This window comes from Colletotrichum karsti (assembly GCF_011947395.1).
Source record: "Colletotrichum karsti strain CkLH20 chromosome Unknown Scaffold33, whole genome shotgun sequence".
Taxonomy (NCBI): domain Eukaryota; kingdom Fungi; phylum Ascomycota; class Sordariomycetes; order Glomerellales; family Glomerellaceae; genus Colletotrichum; species Colletotrichum karsti.
The window spans coordinates 372,445-390,109 of record NW_024065933.1 but is presented as its reverse complement, the minus strand read 5'-3'; the positions used below and the strand labels follow the sequence as shown (position 1 = coordinate 390,109).

The following is a 17,665-nucleotide window of genomic DNA, read 5'->3' as shown; positions in this document are numbered from 1 at the left end:
CAAGATTAAAACTTGTGGGACGGTATTCGTGAGCGAAAAGTTTCAGCAAGAATAGGGGGTAGGTGAGTATGATTTGTTTGCTGTTGGCTGGGTAGGAACAGCAGCAAGTATTTATGTTGGCTGTGTGTCTAGAGTCTAGGTGCCTAACAAGTCATCCAGTACCAACGAAAGGCCGTTCTATATTTAGAAGCGTGCCAGCTCAGTTGGGGGTCAAGCGGGAAGCTGCAGCAGACCCCATTACCAGTCGTCCTCGTACAGAGTGCTATACTCCATCCACATCATCACCTTGTTCTTCCCATTGGTGTCCGGATCATGCTTCACAACCACTTTTCCACGCGCCCCACTATCAATCGGATCGTCTGTGACGAGGCCCTCTGCCTCGGTCGTGATTTCCAATATCTGATTTTGGTCCAATAACGCCCAATCAATTTGCCCGTCTTTGTCAAGCTCCTCGCGGGACTTCTTGGTCACTTCCACGGCAATGTCGAAAATCTTAGGATCGTACAGCTTTTCCTCGTTTTGGCGTGGGGTATACTTCACTTCCGACCACCGCAGATCCTGGTTGAGTTGCGGGAACTCCCTCTTCACAAAGGATTCCAACTTTGTCCATGCATCTCTGTATGGGTCGGTGACTGCGTTACCCTGACCGTCCGTAGCACCATCCGAGGGGATAACGAGCCACGCCCGTAGAGATGAATCATCGATCTTTTCCTTGACCGCAGCTAAGGAAGGATGTGCATTTTTGGCTCTCTTCCCGTTCTTGATCAAGTCGATGACGGTCTTGTCGAAAGCGTTCTCCTTACCACCGTACTTCCGGAGCCATCTGGCCTCTGGGTCGAATGATATGTCTTCAAAATAATGTCCCATGAACACACCCCTCCGGCTTACGAGTACCAGAGCAGTGCATCCTACAAGCCTGGCGACATTGACACTTCTCTCCTCTTTCTGATCCCAAGTGACAAGACTTGCAGTGTTCTCACTGAGGTGCACATTCTCTCGTGGACACCCGCGCACCGGAGTTTTTGCGCATTCTTTGGACATGAACTTGTCCATCGCTTCGCGGGAGTTCCCCTCCGGTAGCACTATGGTGCGTCTGGCGAGAGCATTGTGATCGTATCGTAGCGTGATGTTTTGATCCTCAACGGAGTGCAACTGGCGTTTGACCACCGAGCCGCATGCCGTAAAGATGCTGCCGCAGGTATGTCGGCCAGGGGGTCCTCTGACCCCATTCGCATATTGAACGATGCTCTTCGAAAGGCCAGAGACATTTTCGGCCTTGACTGCTTGTGAAACTCCATGATTAGATACCTCTGATCGCCCTTTTCACATGTATCTGGGCTAGACTTACGGACGGATGCTGATGCGCAAAGCAGCAAAGTCGCGGCCTTCATCAGGTTCGAACAGAGCTTCATGACTGGTGGAATGACAGTTTTAAGGTGTTTAGATGCATCGAAACGACCAATCTGATGCTTGAAGCAGAATATGCAAGGATAAAGGTGATGAGATAGGAACTCTTTTGATTTCTGATCTTCATAACGGAACTGAAGCAGGGCAATCTCTCTTCTTTATAGCAAACGCCTGATTTCACCTACGAAAGCAAGCGACCATTGGTATCTATCCTAGACTGCACCGCATGAAGCCATCCGTCCTCAAGAATGGAGCACAATCTGGCCACATGTGCTAAAGCAAAATGACCCCAGGGCCCCAACTGGTTCCGATGGAGACACAGAACGGCATGAAACGGGCATGAGGGATGTCAAAACATCCGCCCCCATACCCAGGAGGCCTGAGATTTGGACATACACACGAGCACACTTATCAGACATGAACCTGTCAGTGGAAGGTTTTGGGCTATGGCTTTTGGTCCCAGAATAGAAAGTAGATTGTGGCTACGCAGCATGGTGTCAGGGTCGGCTAGGGGTCGGAATGGCAGTTCGGATCGAAGAAAGGGAAGGGATCTGGTGACCTACTCTACAACGTTGCTACTTAGGGGCTGCCAAGCTGCGGTTGCATGTGCGTCAGGCGATGGATTGAATATAATATCTGAAAACCAACGACTTCTACTTCAGCATGCTCGGTGAAAGCGTTAACCGCCGACCCCAGTTTTCAGTCTGGCGAAACCAACGAGGTCGCGTCTAACACTTGAGCCCCAATGCTACATCATACATATAATCTGCTGAACGTCTCACCTCGCGGCACAATATTCATGGTGATTCATCTCCAAAGAAACCAGATCTCGTCACATTCAATAATTCGAGACTTTTGTGTTCACAGCCGCTTCTTGAAATATGGCAAGATTTGGCAGTAGCTTTGGAGCGAAACCTCCGTGATATACACAAATTACCAGGGATCCATGCGCAGTAGAAAGCGCTCTGAGTGCCTTAAAGCGAGCACCCAAGTTCTGGGTGCTTTGACCATTGAATCAGTCCCAGTAGTATTAACTATCATGTCATGATACATCGCCATTTCCAAGTATACTAAAAGAGGATATTTCTCTGCAGACGTCTCCCAACACGCCCCCAAAGCAAGGTAGCCTGTTCGCTCCCCCAAAAACGGGCGACGACATCGCCCCTCACCCCCAAATCAGAACAATCATCACAAAACACCATGATGCATACAGCCGCAGCTTGGGGAGGCCGTACCGTCACTCGCGTGACGGTGCGGACGAAAGACAAGTCATAGATACAACAGAATGCATTGAGGTTGTTTTCAAAATCACGATGCAATACGTCAAGCCAAGCCTTGGAGCAAGTTGGGGTTTGCGGCGGAAAACGACACGGCCAGGGTCAGGGTGACCGTCAGATCTCGCGGCTGGATGATATATAACTCATCATTCTGCTGCGTTTTGCTGGCTGCCAGCTGTGAGAAAGCAGATCGACATCCTTGTGGACAGATCTTTGATCCTTGTACATCTCAAGTTCTTCGAAAAACCCCACACCTCAGTGCAGTCATCACAACCTTACCGATTCCTTATTCACGGATTCGAAGTTCATTCCAGCATGCGTTACGCCAATTTCTTGAGCTCCAGCACCTTACTCGCTGCCATCAGTTGGTCGGCCATCGTCACGCTGACGACGGCGCAATCCTCCAACTTTGATCTTGGTAACCTTGACCTATATCAGGGTACTGATGTATGTCAAGTTCCAATTGACGCGCTATATCCATCGAGCCATGGCCATTGACTGTTCTGTCTACCTAGGGAAACGTTCCTTCTTTAGAGGGCGACAGCCTGTGGATGACGGGAGCTGAGGACAGCGGATTTCATTTAGTCCTCTCTGCTGACCTCCAGAAGAAGGTCCAAAAAGGCCTTGATGATTGCGGAGACGTCAAAGATGAATGCTTCCAAAAGCTTCACCGAATCATCAGCTCTTCTACCACGCACATAGACAATGCTTTGGAGAAGCGTCACTTCGGCCACCTGCTCTCTAAAACCTTCAAGAAGGTTGGAGTCATGTTCACGGTGATTTCGAGCATTCTACTGTGGTCGTGGGAGGAGAAGCATACGCCTCCCTCGCCCGTCTGGTTCATTCCCCAGGAAAAAGCCAGCTTGGCCTCTAATGTTGCCAGCCCGGGGACTATTGTCATGTCTGGAGGCGGGGCACCCATCATGACGATAACACCGCCTCCGGATACACCCAGCGCAACTGGGTAAGTACGCTCTTGACACACGCTTGAGCAACCTCACAACACATACGTGCTGGGAGTTGATCAAAGTCAGTGGATGCTTCTTCGGCTAACACCGTTACTTACTTAGCTCCATCACCCCAGAAGTGACCTTTGTGGCCACCGCATCTGCAGGTCTTAAGGAAGGCGATCGCATTGTCAACATGGACGTCGACTTCGCCAAGAGATTCCAGGATCTTCTCCACATCTTCTCGGGCGATGGGGCCTGCAAAGAGGGTCAAGGCTTTGTTGCGGACCAGACCTCCGGCCAGCAGGCGAGTCCCCGGTCCGGGGGGTGGGATGCTGCCATATGCGCAGGTCTGGGTGTCATGCCCCAGGTTCTTGACAATGGCCCGTTGGGCGACCTCCGGGCAATGGCACCACCTCAGCCCCCCATCCAGTTCGACCTTGCCCAGGCGGCGGGTCGTGCTGCTCAGATAGTCATCGAGGCGGCGAGAGACTACGCCCCTCTTTTGAACATCCCGGCCGAGCTCGCTGACGAATACGGCGTGATAATCTTCGCCATGGCTATCAACGCGCTCGTGGAGAACATCGATCTCGGGAGTTCGAACACGATCCGGGCCGCGTCGCTCGTGAGCAAGACCCAGGGACCATCCGCAACGCCCACTCCGACCTGCACGGGGGCTAGGTCATGCAAGGCCTTCTGCGGCGAGGTAGGTGCAATCGAGCAATGCGTCACCGAATGCTCTACAGTCACGTCCGTATGTGCGACTTCTACTACTGGAAATCGCGTAATCGTCACCGAGACAACTAGCACATTCGCCTGGCCAACGGTACCGGTGTCTCAACCTACAGCGACGTGTGAGAGCAGCGATTCGGGCCTGCAGTGGGATATCTTCTATGGAAAGAAGTACAACGTCGTTCAGAAGTTTTGCCAGGCGGTATCCGACGACCAACAGGCCGCCCACGCCTGGGTTGTTGACGAGTTCGGGAACGAGACTTCCTCGAAGTCCCGGAAGCGCTCCCCTCCAGTCACTCCTAAGACGTACAAAGACTACAGAATCGGGCTTGAGTGGAAGCCGGACAGCAGTCTGAGCGAGGATCCCTGCCCACGAAGCTGTACGGAGGCATATGAGGCCATTGCCAATGGACCATGTGAGTTCCAGAATCCGAGGTCGAATGTTTGGAGTGATCTTAGATCTCGCCGTCTTGTCGCTAACTTGTCTTGCGCAGGTGGCCAGAATGGACGTCAAGGCCTGACCTTGGCCATGTCCGGATCTTGGAATATAGGATGCGGCACTTACTCCTGGAATGTCAAGCCGCCATCGAAAAAGGAGCCGACAGCAAGACTGGAAGTCGGCGAGGTAACCTGTAACGATCAGACACAGTTTGGGGCTTACAAGGATGTCCACGAAGGCGATGTGCAATGGGCGGCCATCGGACTTTGCGCCAGAGAGCGGAACACCGAGCTGGGTCCAGGTGAACAATACCCTGCCGACAAGAAGGCTGCAAACATCAATGGTCACTGGAGGCAGTCGGAGTTGCATGCTTGGGTTAAATGGCGAGAGGGCTGCGTCACGACCGTGAACACGCAAAAGGTAGGTAACCCGCTGAATACCGTGACCGATGGTACCGTTACGGGACAAGACCCATGCATAACGACGTTGTTCAACAACTACAAGAAGTGTAAGTATAAACTGATGACTTGGAATGGAACATCGTCATGACTGACAATATTATAGGCACCGGTAATAAGGGGGCAGGAGGCCAAACCGACATAGGATGCTTGACTTACTTCTTGGGACCTGGGCATGTATGATAGGATCGCCTGCACGAACCGGAAGCTTTGATTTAATTCAATTTCTTTCAAATTTGATTCCAGTGGTAGATCAGGGTTTTCTCATTCAGTTGATGATGAACGGTTTTGGTCGAAGGCCACATGCCAGATAGGACATCCGTGATTGCCAACTTCATCACCAAAGCACTGCCATTTGTCTTGTTATTATGTTTCTTTCTCATATAAGTTCTCATCGCATGTATCGTTTGGAGACCAGCGTCTTCTAGCGTTTCCTAGCTTGATGCTTGGAACTTCTCTTACACTATGCATCTTCTACACCCCCACCCCGTGAGTTAGCAATACCGTCCCTAAAGTGCTGGAGAGCTATGTCACCCCAGCGAACAGAGATGGGACTTTTTCACGTTGAGAAAACCCAGTAATACGAGCAGTCCAGCACGTTAGAGTATGAACTGAGAACAGAACTACACATTCCGAGCAGGTATTGGATTCAACAAAAACGTCGTAATTGATGGAAGGTAGTAAACAGCCTCAGTACCCACAAAGCAACGGTTCACGCCTTTCTCGTCATTTTACAAGGTAAATTACGTCAAACCCGACGATGTCAATCTCATGAAGGCATTAATACAAGAAAGACTGTGAAGATTTCTACTTCCTCGATCCAAGATCGTCCTCACTCTCGTGAAACATACTCCTCCTCAACGTCCCCGTCCCGGCAGGACTAACCGGCAGCATCCTCGCCGAGATGTAATCCTCCCCGTCCGAAGCCCCCGTCGGCGGACTCAGCGGACTCGGGTGCCCCGGCGTCGGCATATCGGGGATCCCGGGCGTGGGCGTCTCGGGAACGGTGGCCGGGACGCCCCGGGCGCCCTGCTGCGCCCCGGACGACGAGACCTCCTGCTCCCCGCCGGACGAGGCCGAGCTGACGGTCGCCTGGCTGACGTGTCGGAGGTGTCGCGCCTCCTGGTCGCTCAGCCCCGAGACGTCGGAGTCGTGGCGTCCCGCGGGGACGGAGTTGGTGATGGGCGGGGACGGCGGGCCCGGGGACGGTGACTGGGCGCGCGTCTGGTAGCCGAGGACGCCCGAGGAGCGCGAGAGCGAGGAGGCGTTCTCGTTGCTGGAGACGGAGGCGTAGTAGGAGGACTGGTGCGTCGTGGCGGGGTTGGAGGCGTCGCCGCGGCCGAAGTGGGTGTGCTTGTTGATGATTTCGACGGGGGTGAGGCCTACGCCGTGGAGTTCTGCGCGAGGAGAGGTGTCTGTGGATGATTAGAATCGCGACGCGGTATGGAGATTAGATTTGGGGGTTCGACTTACCAGGCAACTCGGCGATGTGGTTGTCGGCCATTTCATGAGCCACAGCCGGGGCGGGAGATGCCGCCGGAGCAGGAGGCGGTGTTCGGACCTCTGCCATGTCCTGCGTGGAGGCCTCCTCCGTGGTGACAGTCGGGGCCTTTGCGGGTTCACTGGGCTGGCCCCTCATCCAGGAGATGATGCGCGATCCGTTGTCGTCGGTGGCAGTCGCGGTGCCATTGCCGCGACGAAGAACCTTGCGCCGACGCCAGAGGCAGAAACCGACGAGGATGGCCGTGATGAAGACGAGGCCCAGGACAACTCCGAGAACGGGGGCAACCCACTTCGGGGTACCACCACCGCCACCGCCGCCACCGCCAGGGTCTCCGGTGATGGTTGGTCGAGCGCTGGTCTTGTCTTCGGAATAGGGGTACCAGGTGTTGATCTTGTTGGTTGCGTAGGGAGTCGCGAAAATAGCCTCCACGCTGGGATCTGCCCAGCCTGACACAGCGGGTACCGTCGCCGTTGCTGAGCCTTGGCCGTTGCCCCCGATCTTGCTCTGGACGGCAGTAGGAACGGTGTAGTTGGACCACTTCGAAGGACTGTACTCGTCCGACCACTCGGCGCTGGAGACGTTAAACATGCGAAAGAGTCCTTTATCGAGGCAAGGCGGTTTGCCGCCACCGGACTCCGGTGCGAAGCCTCCAATGACCATCATCTGATCGGGGTATGGCATCACACACTGATGGCCAGCACGCGCGTGGAGTTCGGTGCCTTGGGAGACCTTGATCCATTGGAACGATGGCAGAGACAAGACCCAGACGTCGTCGTTGAATCCCGTCTTGCTGTCGACGCCAGCGTATCCACCGTAGTAGTAAACGTTGAAGCTGGAAGCGTCCTGGGCAGTAGCTACCACGGCACAGCCTTTTGTCAAAGCAGGTGGACCATCTTCCGTCTCCTGTTGGAACCATGACTTGCTGGCAACGTCGTAGATGTCGATCTTCTTCATGAACTCCGGGCTTTCTCGCTCCTGAGGAGGTGTCAGTTTTGGCCCATGAACGACAAGCATCAAGTCCGACTTACGTTGAGAACGGGGTCTTTCGACTTGCGAGCGGCGTAGTTAGCGACCTCCGGGTTTGTGACGCCTCCCACAACGACGAGTATGCCTTCCTTGCCGACCGGCACCCACACGACAGATGGATTCGCTCTGGGCTTGATCTCAGGGGGCAGCGAATCGTTCGAGAACTTTTCGAAGTTCTGGTTCGTCATGTCTAGGGTGATGAGGGTGTTTGAGGTATTGCTCGCCGTGAGATTGCTGCTGGTGCTCTGGCGATAGATCTCGCCCCATGCGGAGGAGCGCAAGCCTCCCACGTACCAGGCCTTGTTCTCTGATGGGGCGCTGGCAGCACCTCCATAGGCGACATATCTCGTGATACCGTTGCCGAAGGGTATCTCGCTGCCTCCAGCCTCGAATAGAGGGGCGTTGTTTTCGTTGTAGTAACGCCAAACAGGGGCTTTGTCTCCGTCTGGGGGAGCGGCGGCGTCCGTTCTGATGCGGAGTACGCCCCCATACATAAAAAGCTCCTCATCGTTGTATAGTAGTGCGCCATCGATCATGTTAGCAGAAATGCTGTTACCTTTTGATGTGGTGTTAATCAGCGTGGTGATGTTTGTTGTCGCCTCAAACGACTTGTTGAAGCTGAAGGAGTACATGAGTCCCTTCGGGTTGTCTGCGACCATCAGCCTCTGGCAGCATCGCCGGCGCCGCGAAACTCACTCAGTGAAGATAAGTCACCAGGGCTTCCATCCCTCATGGTCGGAATCCAGGTGAGAACGCCGCCATCTAGCCAAACTGTGTCGCGTATAACAGCAGCTATCCAACAGTCAGTCTACAGGAATGGGAGCATATATGGCACTACAAACCTCGCGGAGAATCCCAATAGCACATCGTGCTTGCAACTTGTTCAGGTTCCCAGCCTTCATATTGGCCGGTCGCAAGGCCGACTAGGGCCACGAGCAGAAAGGAGCGCACGGCAGTCATCGTTTCAACGGCGTTTTGCCCGAGTTTCTCGACCGTTGAGGCGTAATGCAAGAAATCACGTAGCCCTTCGCTGTCTCAGCGCATGGCAGCAGTCCGGGGTGCTTATTTGGGGCGGAAGAGCACTACGCTACCAAGACCAAGTGGCAAATGTTTCTGCGGAAAGGTGACCGCGGACGAGCCAGAGTAAGCAGAGAGAAAGAGAGAGAGAGAACAGAGGCTGATTTGTGGGCAGGTCCACCTTGCTGAGGATACTAGATAGGCAAGCTCTAGAGCCTCTTGAGACTGATAGACCTGGGTGGTGACCGTGAAAGAGTCAGCTGTTGAAAGAGGCACGGTTCTTCTCCCGACGTGTATTGGCAAGAGTATGGAAACGGAAGAGTCGAGAGCACGTTCGAGATCGACGAAACCCCGCGCGTCGCCTTCGCCGGACGCCCGAATGAACGGTTCGGTAGGGTGGCAATGAGGACCGGATGGAGGAGGGCCAACAAGTCGGCAGAGGCACTGATAGGATTGTCGCTGCGAGAACACCAGCCTGTCCAACAACAGTTCAACCCAGTGAATGGTGTGTGAGAAATAGTTTGTAGAGTAAGGCTGGGCCCACTGGGCGAAGCACGACCGGAGGAGGTAATGGAGAAGATGGAGGGTAGCAGAGGGTGCGATGGGCTTATGCAAGTCTTTGGCCCCCCGTCCAGGCATTTGTCGGGCTCGGCGGTCTCTTGGAGAGAACCACACACGAAGACAGGAAGCTCGTACCGGCTCACTTAAGGGTGCGAGGCGATTCCACGGTGATTGGTGGGTAAAGATGGTGAGGGTTGGCAACCCGGAGCAGAGCGACAGTCGCTGTGCTGATCTTGGGAGCTCGCGGAACGTCAGCCTCATCGCCAGCTCTATGAATCATGAACTCATACTCGCTATGGATGAACACGAGATTCAGATGGCAGAAAGCCCTCTATGGGTTTGTCGGCTCTAGGCTTGTCTCACTCGAGCGAAAGATGTCTCGTCCGTAAGTTGTTTCCGCAGCTGTGCTGTTGCCTCGTATAAAGGTCGACCACGAAAACAGACAGTGCAGCACCGTCATGGTCATGGCATAGAGCAGAGACAGATTATGTGCCACAATCAGGCTGTGCCCAGTATGAGGAGACACGGCGGCAGCACAACATTGACAAATGCGGTGGATGAGCAAGCGCAATTGTCTCCCTCAACACTCGTTGTCGGGACATACCAACGCACAAAGGGACCGTCTGCCTGGCAAGCAAACGTGCTGCCGTGTCGGCAGATCGGCGGTCGAACATGCTTTTCACATCCGGAAGAGGACGACTTGACTTTGCGGGCGAATGCGAATTCGAGAGTAAGGTAAGCACTGGTGGTTGTATTAGCTCTTCGCGGCAAGTAGTCCGAGATTATCATGGTGACTTGAACTCGAACGAGCTGCAAGACAGCGCACCTGCCGAGGTGATATGATTCGAGCGAACGATCTGGAGGAGGCAAAAGCTTGCTAGTTGGCAGAACGTAGATAGCTGCTGCCTGTGCCTCTCATCAGCAGCTTCTGGGTGCAGTGGTTCCGACATAAGCATGCATATTTGATGGTGTAGTGGCAGTGGCTGTTGCATGGGAAGGCTGGCTGCAAGTCAGTCAATAGACGGGTCGCCAAGTCAACTTGCAAGGCCTGGATGGTACCAACACAATTGCAGGTTGGGGCTCGGGCTAGGATCGGTGACAGGGGAGCTTGTGCTCGCGCCAGAATCGAGCTCCCAGTCTTCTAGGTCAGGAACAGGCAGAGTCGGTAGCTCACTAAATAGAGTGTGGTAGGATGACGGCGTCAGCCCTGTAGGATCGAAGTAAGACGTATCCTGGACAATAACAAGAGTCGGTGAACCGTCAGACAATTCAAGGTCTTCGGCGAGGTATTCGTGCCCCGACATCAGCCTGTTTGGTGATCATTTTTGAAAGTGCACAGACGGATAAAGATGCGCCAGGCCGATCGAAACGGCAAAAGCATCCGATGGCTTTCTCATCTAGATGGTCTCATCGGGGGCGGGGGCGATGGCGAAGGCCAGCCACAAGGCCAGCTGTCGTTTAGAAGTCGAAGCATCAATTTAAGGTGGAGGACGGGAAGAAGGACGGGAGAACAACCGGCGGCGATAAACGGTCGGAGGAGTCGAGGATTCCCTTTAGTTACCTAAGCCAGTTAAAGACTAGCGCAGATGAGGTAATCCGTTTCTGTCCAATGGGATGTCGCGTTTTGAGAGGCTGGTGGAGTGGCAAGCACGGACGGAGCAGGCCCACTTTCACCCATTACCCCTCTTTCCCTCTCCAGGATTAGATCAGCACGCTAGTCCGTAAGTAGACAGGTGGACCCGGGAAGATCCTCTCATAGGGCAGGAACAATGCTCCCCTGCCATGGCGCTAAGCTGAACTCGGTCTAGTTCATCTCTATTGTGAGCGCGTTTTTGGCCCCTGTTCCTGGTCATCTCATCTCTGCTGACTTCTTCTCCTTCACATCACATTTTCCACCCGGCCGCCGTTCCCTCAGCCTGCCCTGCCAACCACCCCGAGTCTCTTCGGATGTCGTTGCATACGGACTTCACAAAAGCAATACCCATGTACGACGATGTCATGGCTTCTGACATCGGTCAAGCAACCAGACTCGCACTCGCACGGTGGCCACAAACTGGGCAGCGAACCTGTCATGAATGACCTTACAAGCCCAATAACACCATTAGTCTACTACTGCCCCCGATACTTCGTGGTCGAGACTGAACTATGCTTACATTCCTTTCAGCCTCGCCTTCAACCGTCGCAAAAGACGAGTAGGAAAATGGAAGGCCCTCTGCCGAGAGAGACCCGCATTGAAGACGGCACAGCATTATCCAGCGCATGGCCATGGCCTGCTGCCCCGGAATTCCTTCGTTTGCTTGCACCGCATCGCCGATGATTGCATCAATACGACCGCATTACACGAAATCTCCCTGAGACAAGAATCCGTCACCAATTGTTCTCTCAAATCGTGTCGTAATGTGCACAAGTGGCGCATCTGGGCTCATGTTGTACGACTTGCATTGCTTCACAGCCCCATTTCCCGCTGCAATCGACCGAGCAATGGCATCTTGGACGACTCGATAACAGGCTGTTCTCTCTGTTGCCGTGGATCGATCTTCCGCAAGGGACTCTCGGACGGTGCCGTCAAGCCATGCCTGTCGCACAGCTTGCTCGGGTTTTCTGTCTCTTGTTTATTCGTTTTGCCACAGTTTGGCACCTCGACCAACACGTCTTTCGCCGTCCCTGGCAGTCCCGAAGCAATATGGCCTGCGTCCCTGGGACGATGATCGTCAATCTTATTCCCCACGCCGGAGCTCAACCGTCGCAGGCGCTTCGCATCCCGCATGCCTGCTACCCTACTGCTTTCCCGACACGGCCAGGCCCCAGAGTTTGTCTTGGCCCAGCACCAACACGTATTCTTTGAACCGTACAAAGTATTTGTTACGTTACTTATCATATCCACCTTCTTCTACCTCTTCACACCAGGCCGATCCAACGAAGCAGGCAATGCAGGCATATACGCACCTCTCAACCTTGGTATGCAGCGTGATGGTTGACTCTTGCGCAAGCGGAGCCATCGCTGACCAGTCACATCCGCCATCCATGCAAAAGTCCCCTGGATGTGCAGGAAGCTCTTCGGCCTTGGCCCTTGTCAATGCCACCCGCCCCCGACTTAAGCACGACGACAACGGCCGGCCGATGCCGCCCTGGCGCGCCCGACCTCATCCATGTGGCCAGGCTCGTAGAGGGCAACAAGTGCGGGTCGCGAGTTGTTTTTCTCACCCTCCACCATGTGAAGGACTCGGTTTTGTCTTACAGGACGCCCAAGTTCATTTTCTCGCTCGTCTCTTCTTCCTGTTTGCCGTTTTCTCTCTAGGCCAATCCACTTGGTTTGCAGCTGCCTTCACCTTCAGTCTGGATGATCAAGCCAATTCCCGCCGAGTCAATGTACACCGATTTGCCGCGAGTCATCTGTCTGTCAAGGGTTTCGGCCCAAGTACTGACAGCCTCGTCGATACAAACGCCGACCGATGCCGTCTTGAAGTCAAGGTGGTGGATGCATGCAGACTTTTCTCGGGACGCGTACCCAAGTAGTCCATGCTGTCGTTATCACTTTTATTGATCTTGGCAGCCATTGAATTGGAAGTGTTCCTGTGTGCTGTTGTCATAGATACCCGTCGTCTTCATAATGCGCTTTGCCTTCCTTTCAAGGCAGTAGCTTGCCATTTACAGACCATATCCCTGCCGTCATCTTCGCGGGTCGGAGCAAGGATCTCTGTGCCCATGTTCCCACACCCCTCCTCCGGCGTGCAAATCCACCGGCTTTCTCGCCTCTCGTGTACCATTTGCTCTTTTCCCGACTTGAACATTCGCCAATGACCATCGATTGAAGCATCATGGCAGAAGCCCACAGCTCCATTTGCCCCGACTGCCGTCCGAGGCACGCCCCACGAAGGTGGTGGCACGTCAGTACACGAGGGCCTAGAGCTTAGCTCCCATGTTGTTGGATTCCTTCGTCATCTCATTGTCCCGTGGCTCCCTCTCTGGCTGGCTTAATTAGCTAACCCCTCCCCATCTGCGTGGGAGAGGAGCGTGAAAGATTACCGGTTCACAGGTCGTCCACGTTTGTCAACACCATCTCGGACGGAGGTCCCGCCTGCCGGACACTACGCTGGAAGCTTACGAGGTACGGACTGCTTTCTCTGGCTAAAGCCTGCGGGGAATCTCATCCTGCTATTGAACGGAGTCCTCTTCCTTCCTTCTGGGCTCAGGTAAGGCTGCCTCGCCAATTCAGCTCTCAGCCTCTCTTCCCCTCGTTGCATCCCATCATACATACATATGAGCCCCCAGGTACCATTCTCACCCCGTCTGAGTTTGTTCTGCCCCCAATTCCCACCCAGCACATTCTGTGCGCGCCTTCAGCTTCAACAGTCGCCCTCCCACACTCGTTAGTCGATCGTCGCAACGCAGCAAGCTTGCATACTGCATTGACAGTGGGCGCCTTGGGGATCCGTCGTCGTTCGTTCACTTCAGCTTGTCACCATGCTGTTGAGATCACTGCTGGTCTTTGGGACCTTGGCCATCAGTGCCACCGCGCAGGAGGATTTGTACGCCAGACAGAATGATTCCTATACGGTAGCCTCGGTACTCTCTGCCGAGTACACTCCTTCGCCTTCGCCGGAGTCGATCGCCGAGCCAGCTTCCTCATCCACAGCAAAGGTAGAGTCAGCAGCTGAGCCAGCTTCTTCGGTCGCAGCTCAGCCAGAGCCAACACCTACCAACGCTGAGAAGAAGACCGGAGATTACGGTACCAACACCGACGACTGCGCGCATTGGGGTTCGAAGTGCCCTTGGGGAGAAAAGGTTACCGTCACTGTCACCGACAAGCAGAAGTACACAGAGACCATCACCAAAACGGAGAAGGAGACGGTGTACGTTACCGACAAGAAGACCGTGACTGAGGAGAAGACGATCACCAAGGATAAGACAATCACGGAGGAGAAGCCCGTGGTTTCAACGTAAGTCAACGGTACCGTCGCAAAGCGTCCTGACAGTCTTGGCTAATACGATCACAGTGTCATTGTTGTGTCTAAGGAGACCATCTACACAACCGAAGCTTACACCACCACGGACTACGAAACCACCACGGTTGTGAAGACTCAAGTATCATCTTACCCGGTCACAACAACAGTTGCTGTGTAAGTGAAGCTCACATAGTGCTCGACTCTCCTTCATATATCTGACTGATTCCAGCTGCAAATACCCCTCTGAGGCCGCGTCTACATCTGGGCCGGCCGGCTACCCGACGCAAGGAGGATACGGCAGAAAGAGAACCGACAATAAGATCTGCGAAACCAAGACAACAACGGTCTGGAAGACTACAACAGAAAAGTTCACTGAGTTTTCCACCGTCCCCGTACCAACCACGATTGAAGTCACCAAAAAGTACCCAATCACCGTCACCCACAAGGACGTCGAGACCCAGAAGTTCACGGAGACCAAGGATCGCACTCAGACTCAGAAGTTTACCGAGACTCAGCAAGTCACTGCCACCAGAATCCACACTTCAGTCTCGACTTACACGACGACTAAAGTGTACACTACTGTCATTCCCACGACCGTAGTCTCCAGCGTCACGAAATACCTCACGACAACGTATACGACAGTTGAGACCTCAACGGAGAAGTACTACTTCACGGACACAATCACTCAGAAGTTCACCGACACCGCAACTGTGACCAAGGATGTGACCAAGGATGTGACCAAGGACGTGACCCAGAAGATCACCGACACCGCTACAATCACCAAGCCGGTGACCCGGACCGCTACCGTAACTTCTGTGACAACTTTCACGACCCCGACCACCATCGTGTCTACTTACAAGTACACGACCAAGATCCCGTACACGATCACGGTTGACCACACGACAACCACAACCGCTTACAGCGTGTCTACCTGGACCAGCTACGTGACTTACACCACTCCTGTCACTATTACGGCCTCTTTCACGGACTTCCAGACCAAAACTGCGACTGCTACTCAAACAGCCACGGTTACCGACAAGCAAACTGAGAGATACACCGAATGGCTTACTTCGTCGACAACCATCTATGTCTCTACCACATTCTTTGACACGATTACCATCTCGACTAGCTACCCAGTCACGGTCCCAGTGACTGTCACGAACGATCGTACTATCCGGGAGACTTCGTACACCACTGTTGTCGAGACCTACATCTCCACGATCATTTCAGAAGTGCCCGTCATCTCGCTCATTACTCTGCCTGCCTCTACTGTGAGAGTCCCTACGTCAATCTTTGCCACGGTTACCGCACCTGGCGCAACCATTACTTCGCCTCCTCAGACTGTCACGCTTCCTGGAGAGACAAGAATTTCGACTATTGCAGGCGAGGTTACGACAATCACTCTTCCAGGAACCACTTTGACTCTTACCACGACTGACCTTGACACCGTCACTCTCCCGCCTGAGACAACCACTCTCCCCGGTAGCACCGTCATTACCACTGTGATTGAGACCGCACCTGCGTCCACAGTGACTATTACTGAGGACGGCACGACTATCACCAGCATTATTCCCGGCCCGACTTCCGTAGTCACCACGACCTTGACTGTGCCGCCCATCACTATTACGTTGCCTCCCACAACGGTCACCCAAACTCAGACAGCCTGCCCCGCTCCTACCAACACCGGTCTTGCCGTCAACTCTGTTTTCGACCCGAAGTCAGACCTCACCTGGGGCTGTAAGCCTGGATGGGTCTGCAATCCTCGCAAGCCTGCAGGTTGCAAGCTGTGGCAGGACTCCCCGGCAGACAACTTCGTCTGCGACCCCAACGACTGTGTTCGCGCGCCGCCCTTCACTCTAGCAAACTGGAGGGACAACGAGACAGGTTACGTCCCCCCGAACGAAGGCTATTTCAACCTTGACCCCAGGGCCTTCGGTCTGACGTACGATATTTTCGAGTACGAGGTTATCGTGAAGAAGATCAAGGGCAAACACGGCTGGAAGAAGACGACTATCACAACAGGCAACTGGGCCTCCGCCACTGACTTGACTCATTACCCACCGACCGCTTCAGCAACAACGATTGCACCTGCACCGACTTACAAGGCGGAAACGGGCGGTAAGCATTACCACAAGGAGGGCAAGACTTACGAACGCCGCGCCTTCCTCCGCAAGCGCGACGAGACTGTGTACCCTTCTCAGTGCTACGAGAGCTGCAACAACCCGTATATCGAGCTTCAGAGCATTGGTAAAGACAACAGCCAGCTTTGTGCCCCGGGCTCAGCATTCCTGGAGGGCGTTGACACGTGCAAAGTTTGCGTCGACTCTAACTCTGACGAGAAGAAGACTACGGCTGCTTATCTTGACCCCAAGTTTTCTCAGTTCATCAACTTCTGCTCAGGTCAATCAACAACGCCGACATCGACCTCTGCATCGCAAGCTGAGCCTATCGTGACCGGAACCTCAAGCGTCACTACGGCAAGCCAAGGAGCTGGTGCAACCGATACGTCCGCCGTGCCTATCCCTGACACCACAACGACGACGTCTGCCCCGGAGACAACCTCTACTCCAACGCCTACCCCCACGCCGTCTAGCAGCTCCTCCGTGGTTCCCACTACAGAGTCGACTACAAGCACCACAGAGTCGACGGCCTCCACTAGTTCGTCTGCTTTAGAGACCCCGTCATCGGAGTCTTCGCCTTCAAGCACGGTCGCCAGCCCGTCTACGACCACGACAGTGACTGCTTCCGCTTCTGAGACAGCTTCACTCTCTGCGAGCGAGTCTGCGTCTGCGACCGTGTCTCTTTCTGAGACCGCACAATCGACTGCCACTGCCACTGCCACTGCCTCGGCTTCGGCGTCGGCTTCAGTTTCAGCTTCGGCTTCAGCTTCGGCTTCAGCCTCCACCGCACCGCCCTCGACAGAATCCACCGGAAGCGGAACCGCAACCACCGGCACCAGCCCCAGCACCTCGGTATCAAACCCATCTGAATCAAGCACGGTCGTGCCGACGGCGACCGGCGGAACCCCTAGTTCCAGCTCAGGCGCCTCCACGACCGTCACCGAGCCCAGCTCATCTTCAACCGCGTCCGCCCCGTCCAGCGTACCCACCGCCGGAGCGGCGAAACCCGCCACCTCCACCCTCCTCGCCATCCTCGCGCCGCTTTTGGCTATTCTTCTCATCTAATCTTCTCATGCACTCCTTCTGACCACATATTTCCACCTTTCTTCTCTTCTTTATGGATCTATACCATACATTCAGGCGGGAAAAGTTATTTTGCTTTATAATTCACGACATTCCCTATGGCTCCAAGCCAATGACAATTTCGGCGTTTTGACGAAAGAGACCTTTG

At 54.2% G+C, this 17,665-nt stretch overlaps 4 protein-coding genes across 4 annotated transcripts; 2 read left to right on the top strand and 2 right to left on the bottom strand.

Annotated features, from left to right (window-relative positions):
- Positions 1 to 237: 237 nt before the first annotated feature.
- On the bottom strand, positions 238 to 1,412 carry CkaCkLH20_09378 (uncharacterized protein; the record flags this gene model as incomplete). Its single annotated transcript, XM_038892093.1, has 2 exons — positions 238 to 1,283; positions 1,349 to 1,412. The coding sequence occupies 2 exons, from the start codon at positions 1,410 to 1,412 to the stop codon at positions 238 to 240; spliced, it is 1,110 nt and encodes a 369-aa protein (XP_038742676.1).
- A 1,587-nt stretch (positions 1,413 to 2,999) lies between these two features.
- On the top strand, positions 3,000 to 5,443 carry CkaCkLH20_09377 (uncharacterized protein; the record flags this gene model as incomplete). Its single annotated transcript, XM_038892092.1, has 5 exons — positions 3,000 to 3,131; positions 3,200 to 3,648; positions 3,755 to 4,779; positions 4,858 to 5,310; positions 5,367 to 5,443. 5 exons carry the CDS (start codon positions 3,000 to 3,002, stop codon positions 5,441 to 5,443), a joined length of 2,136 nt encoding a protein of 711 aa, XP_038742675.1.
- A 624-nt stretch (positions 5,444 to 6,067) lies between these two features.
- Positions 6,068 to 8,750, bottom strand: CkaCkLH20_09376 (kelch repeat protein; the record flags this gene model as incomplete). The annotated part of the gene is made up of 5 exons (XM_038892091.1): positions 6,068 to 6,675; positions 6,734 to 7,739; positions 7,793 to 8,439; positions 8,487 to 8,582; positions 8,633 to 8,750. 5 exons carry the CDS (start codon positions 8,748 to 8,750, stop codon positions 6,068 to 6,070), a joined length of 2,475 nt encoding a protein of 824 aa, XP_038742674.1.
- Positions 8,751 to 13,832: 5,082 nt separating this feature from the next.
- Positions 13,833 to 17,499, top strand: CkaCkLH20_09375 (glycoprotein X; the record flags this gene model as incomplete). The annotated part of the gene is made up of 3 exons (XM_038892090.1): positions 13,833 to 14,308; positions 14,366 to 14,488; positions 14,544 to 17,499. The coding sequence occupies 3 exons, from the start codon at positions 13,833 to 13,835 to the stop codon at positions 17,497 to 17,499; spliced, it is 3,555 nt and encodes a 1,184-aa protein (XP_038742673.1).
- Between the last annotated feature and the right edge of the window lie 166 nt (positions 17,500 to 17,665).